The sequence below is a fragment of the Chinchilla lanigera genome, unplaced genomic scaffold (genome assembly GCF_000276665.1).
Source record: "Chinchilla lanigera isolate Chin_1 unplaced genomic scaffold, ChiLan1.0 scaffold00013, whole genome shotgun sequence".
In the NCBI taxonomy this organism is placed as follows: Eukaryota; Metazoa; Chordata; class Mammalia; order Rodentia; family Chinchillidae; genus Chinchilla; species Chinchilla lanigera.
Window position 1 is genome coordinate 24,517,232 of NW_004955414.1, and position 14,314 is coordinate 24,531,545.

General features: G+C 43.6%; 1 protein-coding gene across 10 annotated transcripts in view; it reads right to left on the reverse strand.

Annotated features, from left to right (window-relative positions):
* Positions 1 to 14,314, reverse strand: part of St5 (suppression of tumorigenicity 5) — a 161,713-nt gene that overhangs the window by 46,437 nt on the left and 100,962 nt on the right. For all 10 annotated transcript variants that reach the window (XM_013511891.1, XM_013511889.1, XM_013511892.1 and 7 more), the window contains one exon: positions 3,628 to 3,732. In XM_013511891.1, coding sequence (XP_013367345.1) covers positions 3,628 to 3,707 — 80 coding nt within the window. In that variant the 5' untranslated portion in view covers positions 3,708 to 3,732. Of the gene's footprint in view, positions 1 to 3,627; positions 3,733 to 14,314 lie in introns of those variants that run through there.

Sequence of the window (14,314 nt, forward strand, 5' to 3'; positions counted from 1 at the left end):
GAGGAGAGGGGACTCCTTCCTAGCCAAGTGGTGAAAAACAGCACTGGAGAAGAAGTAGCATTTGCACCCAGACTGGAGAAAGGCGAGGTGTGCATTAGAGAGTAATGAAATGTAAGACTGCAGGGAAAGGCCAGGGCCACATCACGGAAAGCCCTGCAAACATCGCTAAGTTGCCCTTGTTGTGGATGGCGCTAATATTCGAGGAAAGAGAAGCCAGTAATGCTTAGGGAGACAGGAATGTGGTGGTACAAGACAAGAACCCAAGGATCAAGCCAGATGTTAACTTTATCCCTGGCAAGTGCTCCTTCCTCCACACCTCAGTTTCCTAATGTTTAAATCAAATTCATCAGATTGAACGAACTCTAACGCCTCTTTTCAGCTTGCCTTTCCAAGAACCTATGGACTAGATGGAAAGACAGTATACAGCAAAGAACCTATTAGAAATTGGCCAGGCTAGCTTTGAACTTGGGATCCTCTGCACTAGCTGGGGTCCCAGGCATACCTATGACATTTTTAAAGGAAGTGTATCAGCTTGGATCTACTTCCCTTCAAAGGAAGGTTCTACAGGGACTAGAGTAGAGCAGGAGAAGACATTCCATGAAAGGTAGTTCTCCCAGCCACCTAGTCAAGCCCTCAACGAGCTGGTAAGGCTTTCTACAAGCCATGCATTCATTGTTCCAGACTCTAGAAACAGAAAAAAGCCAAAGTCCTGGCCCTCAAACAAGTCTACATTCTTACAGATATTTAGGTTTCCTGAAACTACAACCGGAAGCAAGGTTCACAAACACGGGACTGACAGTACCAAGCTGTAATGACCCAGGTGCTACGGTGAAGTCACTGTTGAGGAAATGTGCAGAGAGGCAGGTCTTCTCAGAGCAGCCCCTCCCCTGCTGCCTGCCACGTCCAACTGCACAAGTGAAATCTCTCGAGAGCAACAAGTGGCCAAGTTCACCCCCACGGAAGCACTTGAATTAGCTCTCAACATAATACTTCCTTGTCCACAAATCTCAAACTGCTTCCAGTCCCGCCCCAGGTGATCAGCACCAACACAGTAAGGCTGGCATTCAGGGGAGCTTTGAGAATCCCACGCCCGCCCATGCACTCCCAGAGCGGGTGCCAAGTCAGGTGAGCTGGAGTAAAGTCGCAGGTAAAGGTGAAGCAGTGCATCCATCAGCCTCACCAGCAAGGAGAGGAAAGCAAGTTCCAAGAGAGCAAAACACAGCAAAGAACAAAACTTAGGTGGTCAAATGAGAAGGCTCAGACTTTCTCTTCCTATAAGTTCTTGCCTAATTAAGACGAGACTACAAAGGAAAACAAAGGGAAGAAATTAACAAAACACCTGTAAAAATCTGCAGGACCTTTAACCAAACTGGCCTTGTGGTAGCACCAGGTGTATTCTTCCACAAATTAAAGATAAAGCCCTACAAATACTTATCTAGAAAGTTCCACCAGGTCCCACCTGCTCATCCCCACCAGTTTCCCACGCCGTAGACCTCCTCCTTTCCTCAAAGTTGGATACAAATAACTTTTAGTACCCCTGGGATGGTGTGGATAATGTGGAGGTCCATACCAAGATGTCTACTCCTCCTCAGACTCCTGGGTTGGCAATGATGAAAGAACTTCTGGTCACTGCCAAACATCTACCAAAAGGCCAGGCTAAGAATAATCTTCTGATGCCAAGATCATCAAGCCAAGTTGTAGATATCTGGAGAGATAGTAAGTCATCTTCACTCCCCAGGGTCCAGCACAGAGCCTGGTACCAACTCTCAGAACTCAGAGAATGACTTTCTAGATAAATCAGTGACTTCCAGCCTAACCCAGCCCAAAGAATACACCCAGGCCATGCCTGAGTGTGAAGAGAACCAGAGAAATCACCCCCAGACCACAAGGTCTGGCTAACACCTACAGCCCAGAGGTAATCTCTGAGAGAAGGGTACAGCTAGTCACAGATTTCAGGCCAAAAGCCAAATTTCCAGAAAAGAAGGGAGGAAGGGGATAGAGGAAGAAAAACGGAAATGTGGCAAGAAGGAAGCAAATACTTAGAAGGGAGGCTGGAAGCAGACTTTTAGAGGCACATCCAAAGTTCGGATTTACAAACACCATCCAGCGTGTTTTGATGGCAAGCACGCTGGGAAGAGCAATTTTTGAAAATGTTTAGAAACATGTAGGCGTTTATTCCAAATAGAAACTGGGAACCTGTCAGCAGACTTGATTCTGCTCTGCAACTTAATGTAAATACAGCACATTCCCTCCCACCTGTCCACCCCACACCTCCATAGAGTGGAAATGAGATGAAAAATGAATACTTAAGGTAGTTGAGGGCTGCTTAAAAAACTATCTCTTTACAATTACGAAAAGCGCCATACAATCACAAATGTTTTAGCCCCATAGTAGTCTGACATTAAAAAAAAATATGGGAACTATAATTGTAGTCTCCACCTGTCACATCGGTCACATTAAGAATAAGGAGTGAGACATGCTACCAGGCTGGTGAGAGCCCAGCAAAGAGGCTCCCAGAAGCAGACAAGAGGAGGCAAAGACTGGTATATCTAGGCCCGTGTATGTCTTGGCCAACAAATGCTCTGGGAGAGTTCAGTTCTTACTGGTCTTGCTGTGGATACTCCATTTGTTTGGCTAAGTCTCAAACTCTTATACAGCTAGCAAGACAGAGCCTACCAAACCTTGCCTAGCTGACAGACCATTGTGTGTGTGCGTGTGTGTGTGTGTGTGTGTGTGTGTGTGTGTGTGTGTCTGGTACTGGGGATTGAACCCAGGGCTTTATGTAGGTAAGAATTCTATCACTAGATGTATCTCCAGCTCTTTTTATTTTATTCCAAGATAGGATCCTGCTAAATTGCCCACACAGGCTTTGAACTTGCAATCTTCCTGCCTCAGCCTCCTGAGTAGCTGGAATTATAGACATGTACTTCCATGTCTAGCCCATCAGACTGTTTTTACCAGGACGAAGCTGGGTATGGGGCTACATCCGTAGGAACTATATCCTGCACCCTATCTGAATGCCAGCTCTGAATGAACAAACATCTACCACCACCTCTTCCAGACCTGAGCGTGCCACACCCTTCTGGGCTTAGCCTAGCACTGAACAACCTAAATATCTAGGAAGGAGCCAGCCTATCCCAACCCCAGAGAAGCATTTACACAGTTGTTCATCCTAGTGGCTGAGGGCCCAAAAGATAACTTTGTCCAACTAGGGACTCAGCAGAAGGGTCTGTGAAAAGTATATGACTTTAATAAAACAGCCTGGAGGTTCTTCTAGGACATCACACGCAGCCTTGGCCATGCCTTGAGAAGCCCTAGTGATAGCACTGTACATCTAAATACGGAGGATGCTATAATTTAATGAGTGGCTTCATGCCAGCTACTAAATGCTAGGGTCCTCCAACAGCATGAAGCAAAGCCTGTTTTCAGGTTACTGTTTGCTGTGTTTTATGAACCTAGATCTGCCTAACAGTCAGAAGCTGGGCCCAGACCAGTGACCTGGACGGCTGTCAGTCATGATGAGCACTATTAACATTTTGGCAAGAATCCTATCCACAACCCAGGCCATTCAGCTGTCCCTTAATGCCATCCCTTAATGCCATCCCCTGGCAGTTCTCCCCGACCCACCTGCTCAGAGTCTCCCGAGGGGCTTTAGTGCCTCCGGCTCCATGAGTGATGCTGGAATTCTTGTTGGCAGTCATGGTCATTTCGGCTCTCTGCAAACCCAGAGCCCTGCAAAGAAGACAAGACTGTAAGCCAAGTTTCCACAGGCAGTCAGAAGCACCTCAACATCTTCCAGATGACCTCCAAAACTGCCAAGAGGCTTTCTGTGGCAGGTGATAGAAACCACTTTCCCACGTATGCTCAAATCCATGTGTTACAGCTTAGGAGCCTCAAGAGACCCCTGGCCTGGGATAGGGAGGAGTCTAAGCTAAGAGATAATTTATCAATTCACAGAAATTTTTTTTTTTAAAAAAGCTCTTTTCTCAGGGACAGAGATGTAGCTCAGTGGTAGAGTGCTTGCCTAGAATGTACAATGAGCTGGGTTTTATCCCGGCACCACAAAGAAAAAGAGAAAGAATGAAGAGGAAAAACAAAAAGAAAAAATCCAACTCAATCTCACCTCTCCTTGTTTCTTAAGGTTTCTAACACTTTCATACAGCATTTATGATTTTTCCTATATTCATATACCTCCTAAATTACTAAATGTTCAGTACTTTTTGTGTGAACAAGCTTTAAATTGACTTCCTTTCTTAAAAAATTAATCTTATTCTAAATAATAAGCCTTCCATTCATCAACAAATTGTTTACTGAGTAACTACATTCAAGACAAATGCAATCCAGCAAAGAATAACACAAAGTCTCTGTCTCGTGGATCTCACATCCTAGGCGGGAGAAGCAGACAATGAGCATGCATGTATCCCACGTCTGGGACACGTGTCTGTACATAATGTACTAGACAGTGGTAAGTGGTACGAAGGGTGGCGCAGGCCTGTACTTCCAGCATTTGGGAGGCTGAGGCAGGAAGATCAAAAATGTGAGGCCAGCCTGGGCTATATAATGAGTTCAAGGCCAGCCTGGGTTACATAGCAAGATCCTTTCTCAGAAAAACACAAAAGGTAGGATGAAGAAAAAAAAAAAAAAAAAAACAGGAAAAAAAACCAGGGGAGAGGGAAAGAGTGAAGAGGATGCAGTGTTGTAAAGAGGATGTTCAAGGTGGACTATTCTGATAAAGAGGCATTTGAGTAAATATTATAAAACTGCTTGCTAGAAGTACCAATCATATTTTTTCTAATATATGTTAGAATACATTAATATACATGGACGTTTTACAGTATCTACAAAGCAAAAAATATTCATTTACATATTATATACTGTTAGCTAGTATATCTCCTACAATAAAAGCACCATCCTTTTAGAAACAGTTTTTGTTTGTTTGTTTGTTTTGGTCTTTTTGAGACACGGTTTCACTATGCAGTTCAGGCTGGTTTTGAACTCACTTTGTAGCCCAGGCTGGCTTTGAACCCACAATGATCCTCCTGCCTCAGCCTTCTGAGTGCTGAGATTATAGGCATGCACCACCATGCCCAGCCTTGGAAACAGTATTTTTATTTAAAAAAAAAATGAGGGGAAGGAAAAGGCTAAAATTTATTTTTAATTTTATTTTAAAGAGGGTAGAAAATGAGGAAAAAAAAAAAGAATAATAGCAGCATACCAGCATCACAAACATATATGAATCAAAGCAAGGACATTTAAAGTGATACAGGGTTTCAAGAAAAAATTATATGAATTAACAGTGGTTGTTATATCACATAGTGTTATCTTCAGCTACATTGCTCAGATTACCAGATGTAAGAATGGTAGATTGTTCAAACCATTAAAGAGAATAAGAAAATAATTATTAGATAAAACATTATAGATAATACAGAGTTTCACTAGACAAGATAGTAGGAATTCACCATGGTAGTTTCATTGCATATTGCTGGAAAAGGCTAAAATTTAAAGGAACATCCTGACTGGAAAGGAAGAAGTAAAATGATCTCTATGTGCAGACAGCATGATTTTATATGTAGAAAATCCTGCTGGCTATAGTGGCACACACCTGTAATCCCAGCACTCGGAAGACTGAGGCAGAAGGACTGCCATGAGTTCATGGCCAGCTTGGGCTACATAGTGAGTTCAAGGCCAGCCTGAGCTACATAGCAAGACCTTGTCTCAAAAGGAAAAAAAAAGAGGGAAAAAAATACTAAGGATTCTACAAACACACTACTGAACTAGGGAGTGGTATATTCTTCAAATGTCCATTAAATATGTTGACAGTTCAGTTCCTAGCCCGTGGCCCCACTGGAAGCATCTGTAGAGCCCTCAGGAGGCAGGGCCACATGGGTGCAGGGTTCCTGCACTTGAAAGGGTATTAGGCCCCGGCCCCGTGCTGCCTGTCTCTTTGCTTCCTCACCACCATGAGGTGAGCAGGCCACCTTTGCCATGCAGTGGGAATCACGATGTCCTCACCACCACAGGTCCAAAGCAACAGGCCCAAAGCCAACCAACCATGGCCGGGGGGCCAAAATAAACCTTGCCTCCTCCTAAGTTGATTACCTCTGGTATGTTTTCACAGTGATGCAAAGTTGGTTAACACAGTGAGTTTAGGACAGTTTGCAGAATACAACATCAATGTTAAAAAATACAACTTTACTTCTAAGCGCTAGCAACAAAATATTTACAAATGCAGTTTTAAAAATTCCATTAACAGCAGCAGCAAAAAGAATAAAGCGCTTAGAAATAATTTAACAAGTCCTGGAGACTGCAAGCTATGAAACATCACAGAAAGATATTAAAGACATTAAAAAATGGAAAAGGTATCCCATGTTCATAGATCAGAAAACTGAGTATTTTTAGGATGGCAATATATCCCGGATTGATCTATGGAGTCAACAGAATACCCATGAAAATCACAGAAACTAACAAACTGATCCTAAAACTTTATGAAAACACAAGGGACCAAAAGCAGCCAAAACAATCCCGAAAAAGAAGACAAAAGGCAGAAGACTCAGATTTGCTAATTTTAAAACACACTACAAAGCTACAGTAATCAAGATGTAATGGTACTGACACAGTAATATAAATAGAGATGAATGGAATAGAACCAAGAATTTAAAAAGAAACACATTTAAAGGCAACTGATTTTCAACAAGGATTCTAAAACAAGGCAGAGGGTAAAGAAGAATCTTTGCAACAAGTGGGGAAGCTGGATATCCAGATAAAAAGAATAAAGCAGAACCCTATCACATACCATATGTAATTATTAAGTAAAAATAGATCACTGACCTGAACATAAGTGCTAAAATATAACCCAAAAAATCTTTGAAGAAAATATAGAAATAAATCTTCATGACACTGGATTAAGTATGGTTTCTTAGATATGACAACAAAAGTGTAAGCAACAAAAGACATAGTTCATATCAACATAAAAATCTTTATTGCTGTAAGCAATACCATTGAGATAATAAAAAGACAACACATAGAGCGATTATTTGCAAATCATATATCTGCTATTGAACTTGTTTCCAGAATATTAAAAGCATTCCTGTAATCCCAGCACTCTGAGAGGCTGAAGCAGGAAATTCACAAGTTCAAGTCCAGCCTGAACAACTTAGCAAGACCCTGTCTCAAAGTGAAAAACACAGGAGGTTCGGGACATACTTCTACACAAATGGGTTCAATCCCTAGTATTGCCAAAAAAGGACAAGTAACTCAATTAAAAATTAGACAAACAATGTGAATAGTATCCAAAGACATAAAATAGGCCAATAAGCACAGGAAACACTATTCAATGCCATAAGTTATTAGGGAAATATAAATCAAAACTACCATGACATATTGCTTTATATCCATTAGGATAACTATAATAACTTTTAAAAGACAGATTAATAACAAGTGCTAGTAAGACTGCAGAGAAAGTTGAATCCTCATTCATTGTGATAGGAATATAAAAAAAAAGTATAGTTACTTTGAAAAACGTTTTGGAAGTTCCTGAACCGTTATACATAGAATTACTGTGTAAACCAGCAGGCCCCACTCCTAGGTATATACCTAAGAGAAATAAAAACATACATCCATAGAAACATTTGTATACAAATGTTCCTAACAGTATTATTCATAATTGCCACACATGGAAACAACTATCAGAACACAGAGCCAACCAGTAAGAAGAAGAAATGTGACTACCTTCAGATTTGGTGGGATAAGAAGAAAAAGTCTCAGGGCTGGGGATTTAGCTCAGTGGAAAAGCACCTGCCTGGCAAGTGCAAGGTTGTGAGTTCGATTCCTGGTACCGGAAGAAAAACAAACAAACAAACAAACAAAAAGAAGAAGAAGAAGAAGAAAAAGTCTCAAAATAAAAAAAAATATATAAAGGGTGGAGGACGTATCTCAGTGGTAGAGGGTTTGCACAGCATGTACAAGGCCCTGGTACAATTCCCTGTACCACAAAAGAAAAAAAGAAAAATCTTGTGAAGATGGAACCAAGACAGCAGTGGAACAAAACTGTTGCCATGCTCCTGGCAGATTCCTAAGTCACACTTCTGAGAAAGCTGCCTTTCTCAGAAGTAGCCTAAGGAACTCGGGCATCCGAGACTGCGGGTTAAATCTGCAGCCTCCACACTGAGCTGCATTCCCAGCACCCCCTTTAAAAGTGAACATGTACAAAGATTTTATTTGACTCATTAATTAATGAAGGAATCAGTAAGATGTTACAATTGGTGCAAAGGAAAATTCAAAGCACCACACATTACAAAGGCAAATGAGGAATGATGAAATAAATTTATAAATACTGCAGATGAGAAACAGGCCCACCTATGAGGCAGTAATCAATTACAGTCCACTTGACAATTAATTTGCTTTTTAAGGGACAGCAATATAAAAAACAAGCAACTGAAATAAATAGTACCAGCCCTTTTTTAGCGTCTTATGTTGAGGCAGGGTCTCATTAAGTTGCCCAGGCTGGGCTCAAGGGCTCAAGCTTGCAATCGTCCTGCCTCAGTCTCCCAGACTGTGGGATTGCAGCACGCACCAGCACGCCTGGCTCCCACTTACTTCCGTTAACATCAGTGGACGTTTGTTAAAACTACAGAGTCCCAGCCCCACTTTTACCTCCTAAAAGGGAATGTGTGGGTTGGGGACTAGTTGCTTGGATTTCTCGTAAGCACTTTAGGCTAGTCTCATATGCCTGTAAGTATGAAAACCTGTGTCCTGCGGCATGCAGAGGACTTGGAAAGGTATGTGAGGTCACGGTCCCCAGAGGTAGCCCAGCGGTGAGCAAAGAAACAGTGGACACGTGGCTCTTCTCCTCCCCTCTGCACCTCTCCGTACCCCTTAGCTTCCTCTGCCCTGCACAGAACTACTGGCTCTCCATGACAAGGGAGCGCGTACATCGCTAGATCCAGAGAAAGCGTTATCCACAGCTCATCTAAAGGGTTCCATCAGTCTTTGAGGTGCTCAGGTTTCTTGCATCTCAAAACAACTTTTCCTCCCACGCAGGCAGCTAACAATCTCTTCCCTCTGTCCTCAATTCCAAACTCTTAGGAAAAGGTGTTTCAGACCAGAAACCATAAACTATGGTTCATAAGAGCAGGGAATTTCTTTGAATTTTCTTTTGCACCAATTGTAACATCTTACTGATTCCTTCATTAATTAATGAGTCAAATAAAATCTTTGTACATGTTCACTTTTAAAGGGGGTGCTGGGAATGCAGCTCAGTGTGGAGGCTGCAGATTTAACCCTCAGTCTCGGATGCCTGAGTTCCTTAGGCTATGAACCGTATGTCCCATTTGGTCTTCCCTTTTTTTTTTTTTCCCCTGTCTTTTTGAGACAGGGTCTCACTATGCAGTTCAGGCTGGCCTTAAGCTCACTTTGTAGCCTAGGCTGGCCTTCAACTCACAATGATCCTCCTGCCTCAGCCTCCCAAGTGCTGGGAGCCACCATGCCCGGCTGGTCTTTCCTTTTTTAAAAAATAATTTGAATTAGCTTATAAACATTTAAGGAATTAATTCAGGTTCTAGCTTCTTTTAAAAGATCAGAAAATCTGCCATCACGGTCTGCATTTTTGTACAGCAACCGCTGGCCAGGGGGTCCATGTTGATGTGAGGCCTCTTCACATCAGCACTGACCCACCCTACCCAGGGCCTCCAACTGGCCAGCCTCACTTGGTGGTGACCGACTCTCAGTGAGCAGGTTGCAGCTCTGCAGACTGAGCCAGTGGCGGAGCAGGGCAGAGCCTCTCTGCTGCTGGAAAGCCCCATCCAGTCCCCTCACTGCTGCAAGAAGCCCCTCTGGAAGGCTCCCCGCTTTTGCTCAGGCCAGCCCCTCTGTGGCAATACAATCCAAGTCCATCACTTGATCCACAGATGCTTTCTCAAAGGCACAAGAAAGACAAACTGGGGATCAGTTACAGAGGTGCCTCTAAAGGAACACACCTTCCAATTCTAAAGCACACAGTGCGTCGTGTACACACACACACACACACACACACACACACCCTGTCTTCCCTTGTTTAGGTACAGGTCCCTCTGGTACCTTATGCAGGTGAAACTGTAGGTGTCACAGCATTCCTTGTAGAGCCCCGAGTGTGTTGAGGAGGGAAGCCTCCTCTCTCTGGGGACAAAAATCCACTGAGCAGAAAGAGAAACACTGCCGAGCACCCTTTTTTACCGGTCCAGGTAAGCAGGCACAACACCTTATGAAGAAAGCCTCTCAAGTACATCAGAGAATTCTGCAGACACTCACATTACTCTTCCTAAGCAATTTGCTCCTGTGGAAGTTACAGCTTAAGGGAAAGTAAAGGTGGCAAAGGGAACTGAGTTCTCGTGTGTTAGGATAATTCTGGTAAGCCAGGACACTGCATCCAGTACAAGGATAGTAGTCACTGTGCAGTCTGCAGCTGTACCCACTCACTCCCTCTTGCACCTTTCTTCATCCACATGAGGAAGGCTGCTGCCTCTGTTCTGTCCCCGCCCTACCTTCCTTTCCTCTTCCCCAGAGGAGGGCCGGGTCTTTCATTTCTTCCTCTGAGAGTCTCAGGAACCAACACTGCACTCTTTATCACAAGGGGCTTAACAAATACAACTAAATCATGACAATCTTTCTCTCCATGGCACTTCAGCATTACCCTCTGTGCTCTCAAGTCTTCTGTCCTTCCTGAAGCAGCAAAGGCCTCTGCTAAATTCCCTGTGGACAAGCTCCCCTGTTCCCTAGAGGCAGCTAAGCACAGCTCCTCCCTGCCTTTTTCTCCAGCCAAGCACCTGCCTGGTTCTCAAAGGGAACGAGGCTCCTAGGAAGAGACTAATCACAGAACCTGAGCAATAGCTTTGGCCCTTTTCTTCCTATCTCCCTGGACTTCCTCCCTTATTTTCTTTCTGCTATACTTCCCCTTACCCCACCGACACCCAACCCAGGGAAGGTCATCGTTAGAACAATTCTAGCTCTGTTGTGCCTACGAGATTACAATGGAAAGGACAGCCAGAGGTTCACTGGTACGACTAGGTAGGCATCAGATGCTTTAGGACAGACACCAGGAATGCTTTCTCCAGTCTGTACCATTCCTTGAAAAATGCCAGACCCCTTTTCTCCCTTCACTGTTGCTTCATACCTTGTACCTTAGATCATGTTACTTTAGCCCCAGGTTCTGTGATGCTACATCCAGAAAGCTCTTCAAGCAAGAATGTCAAGAGGATAATAAGCCTGTCAGGTGGAGGGGAACCAGGGTTGGTTTTACTGGGAGGTCGGGATTGCTAGGCATTTTTAAAAGATACTTATAAGGCTGAAATCTCCTTCAGCCAGCCACAGGAAAAGACAAATTTATTGCTGTTGAATACTATTCAGAAAAAAAATTAAAAACTCTTTCTATCCCTTCCCTGTCCACTTACCACTCCCACATCCCTCTTCCCAGCCCTCCCCCTCAAAGAAAGTCCCTTCAATTTGTGTTTTCAACCTCAACTACTTTGCGATCCCTTTTTCCTGCCAGATGGTCCTTCTCCACTTCAGCACAGATTCTGCAGAGGTTTTCAGCTGGGCTTCAACGCTCCCAAAAACCTGAGCTGGGGTGAGAGCTTGTTAAGACAACTCCAGGCCAGAGGAAATATGGCTGCTTCCAAGATAGTTTCAAAAACCTACACAGAGCTGCTTCTGCTGGTCTGAAGACTGAGCTTCGCAGCAAGCGCATAAACCTAGTTCTGCTGGGATGATAGAGCCCACTTTGCCCAGTAAGTTGTCACCACTGCAAAAATAAAAAAAAAGAAAGCAGAATGGAGGCTTGTTTTACAAACAACTGTGCTCCTGGGGATAAGGATTGCCTTCTCTCATTTGGCCAACAACAGCATGATGGGCACATGGCCTTGATGGTGATGACAGGTGTGTGCACCCACATACATACCCCCATCTTCCCTTGTTTAGGTACAGGTCCCTTTGGGGGACCTGTACCTAAACATCAGTCCTATCTCACATCAGTGACTTCCCTCTGGCCAGCCCCATCAAACTACTGCAGCAGCCACTTCTGCACATGTCAGGAATGTTTATCTCTCCTTTTGTTGAACAGTTCCTTCTATCCTGAAAGTTTTCTGTTCTCATTCTTTCTTAAACAGCCAGTGCAAATGTCAGTGTCTGAAGCCTTTCTGCTCCTGAGTGCTGACCTCGTTTCTCACGTTCCACATGCTCTCTAGTCTGGGTCAGTTTCCCCAATGGACGGCAAGAGCGCTCCTCTACTCTGCAAAAGCACACCACCTAGGAGCTGCACCTTCTCAGGAAGAGGACTGGGAGATATCAAGGACTGGACGTATCTCAATGTCTCCATCCTCCCACCTGTAGCATTGAGGAAAAGCCGTCTATGAGAACATGAAGACCCATGAGGAGCCATACATAGAGGATACTCAGAACCCGGAGAGAATACTGGAAGTCTCTCAGCCAAGGGTTTTGCTTTCCCAACTCTTGACTTTAACACATCCCCGCTCATCCTCATTTTTAGGTGATTTTGCTTCCAATTTCATTGAGAAAATGTAAACAATCAGAACAGACATTTCACCAGCTGCACCATCACACTGACCCACGGTCATCGTGAGTGTGGATCTTGTCCCTCCCCTGCTCAAAACCTTCAAAATGTAGGAAGCATTCACTCCAAGTAAAAAGCCAAAATCTTTACGTGACTTAGAAAGCTCTTCATCATCTGGATCCCTATCATGGCTCTGACTTCATTTCAACTACACCCTTCTCATACTCTCCAGTCCAGCCGCAGTGTTTCCTTACTACGTCCTTAATCACTATTTCCTTACTACGTCCTTAATCACACTGTCACATTCCTAGCTCAAAGCCTTCACACCTACCGTAACCGGAACACATTCCGCCGGAGAGCTGGCCCCTCTACCTCCTTCAAATTTTTGGTTCAATGTCATCATTACAGTGAGGTCTTTCCTGACCACACTATAAATATTTAAAACCTTTTCCGGGCTCTGCTGATTCCTCAGCACTCTATCCCCCTGTTTCTGTTTTATTTTCCTCTGTAGCATTTATCACCATGCAACACACTGCTTTTCTACTTCTATGTGTATACAAGCTCCATGAGGCCAAGCATTTTTGTCTTTGTTCACTACTGGACCCTCACTGCCTAGATCAGCTCCTGGTACACAATAAGCCCTCAAATACATTTGCCACCGCCCCAGAATGGCACTCATTGGACACAGTGGACAGCTTTGGGTTCCAGTACACGTGCCCCTCTTCTGTCCCTACTAGCCTTCCCAGGGAAGGGTCTGACCCACCTGCAGCAATCACACCCTCTAAGCACTCCAAAGATTATAGGCAAGGGTGGCTTCAACCTAAAACTCAAGTAAAATTGCTGTCTGAAAGGAATGCAATGACTTTTCTATTCTAAAATGCAAAGGTCTTTTCTCCAGGCTTCCTTTACTGATGTCTACTCTTCCGGACCCTATTGATCAGTCCCTGCTAAAGTACTGTGACGTAGTTGACTCAGTCTGGGGCACAGGTTCTGGGTGCAGAAAATCTTCATGCTCACCATGAAGAGGCACATGTTAAGAAAGACTGCAAAATACTGTATGAAAAATAAAGACAAACAGCTGTGGGCTCTGAAGGCTTGCATTTCTTACTCAAATCCTTTGAGAGCGTTTTCTTAACCAGGCCCCCACACTGCTGTGCTATGCTTTGGTCCTTGCCCTTGAATAGCTCACCACTCTGCCTGGGATAGACAAGTAAAGATTCTGCTACAATGTAACACGAGCTGTGACAGCTATGCAATCACAGAGCTCTGGAGCAAGGAGAAAGACATCTAATCAGGTGGACACAATGGATATGCAGGAGGGCTGCTAGAGGAGACAGGAAGTGACAAGGCTTATAGGAGATTAAAGGCATGAGAAGAATATTGTAAGTGGAAGAAAAGCCATCAATCAAGAAAAAAAAACCATAAACAAAACCTTAGAGCAAGCAGAGATTGCTTTAAGACACAAAAAGTGATAACAATGGAAAACACTGATAATTAAACACTGATAATAAACCCGATCATTTCTAAAATGCCATTTAGAGAGTGAAAAGGAAACTTACAGAGTGGGAGAAGCTTCTAAGTAGATCTACCCAACAAAGGACTCATATCTAGAATATATAGAGAACTCCTACAAATCAATACGACAAAGAAAACTGGCAAAAGACTAGAACTGATACTCTACCAGAAAGGATATCCAAGTGGCCAAAAGATACATGAAAAGGTATCTAACTTCAACAGTCATCAAGGAAATACAAATTTTAACCACAGTTTGAT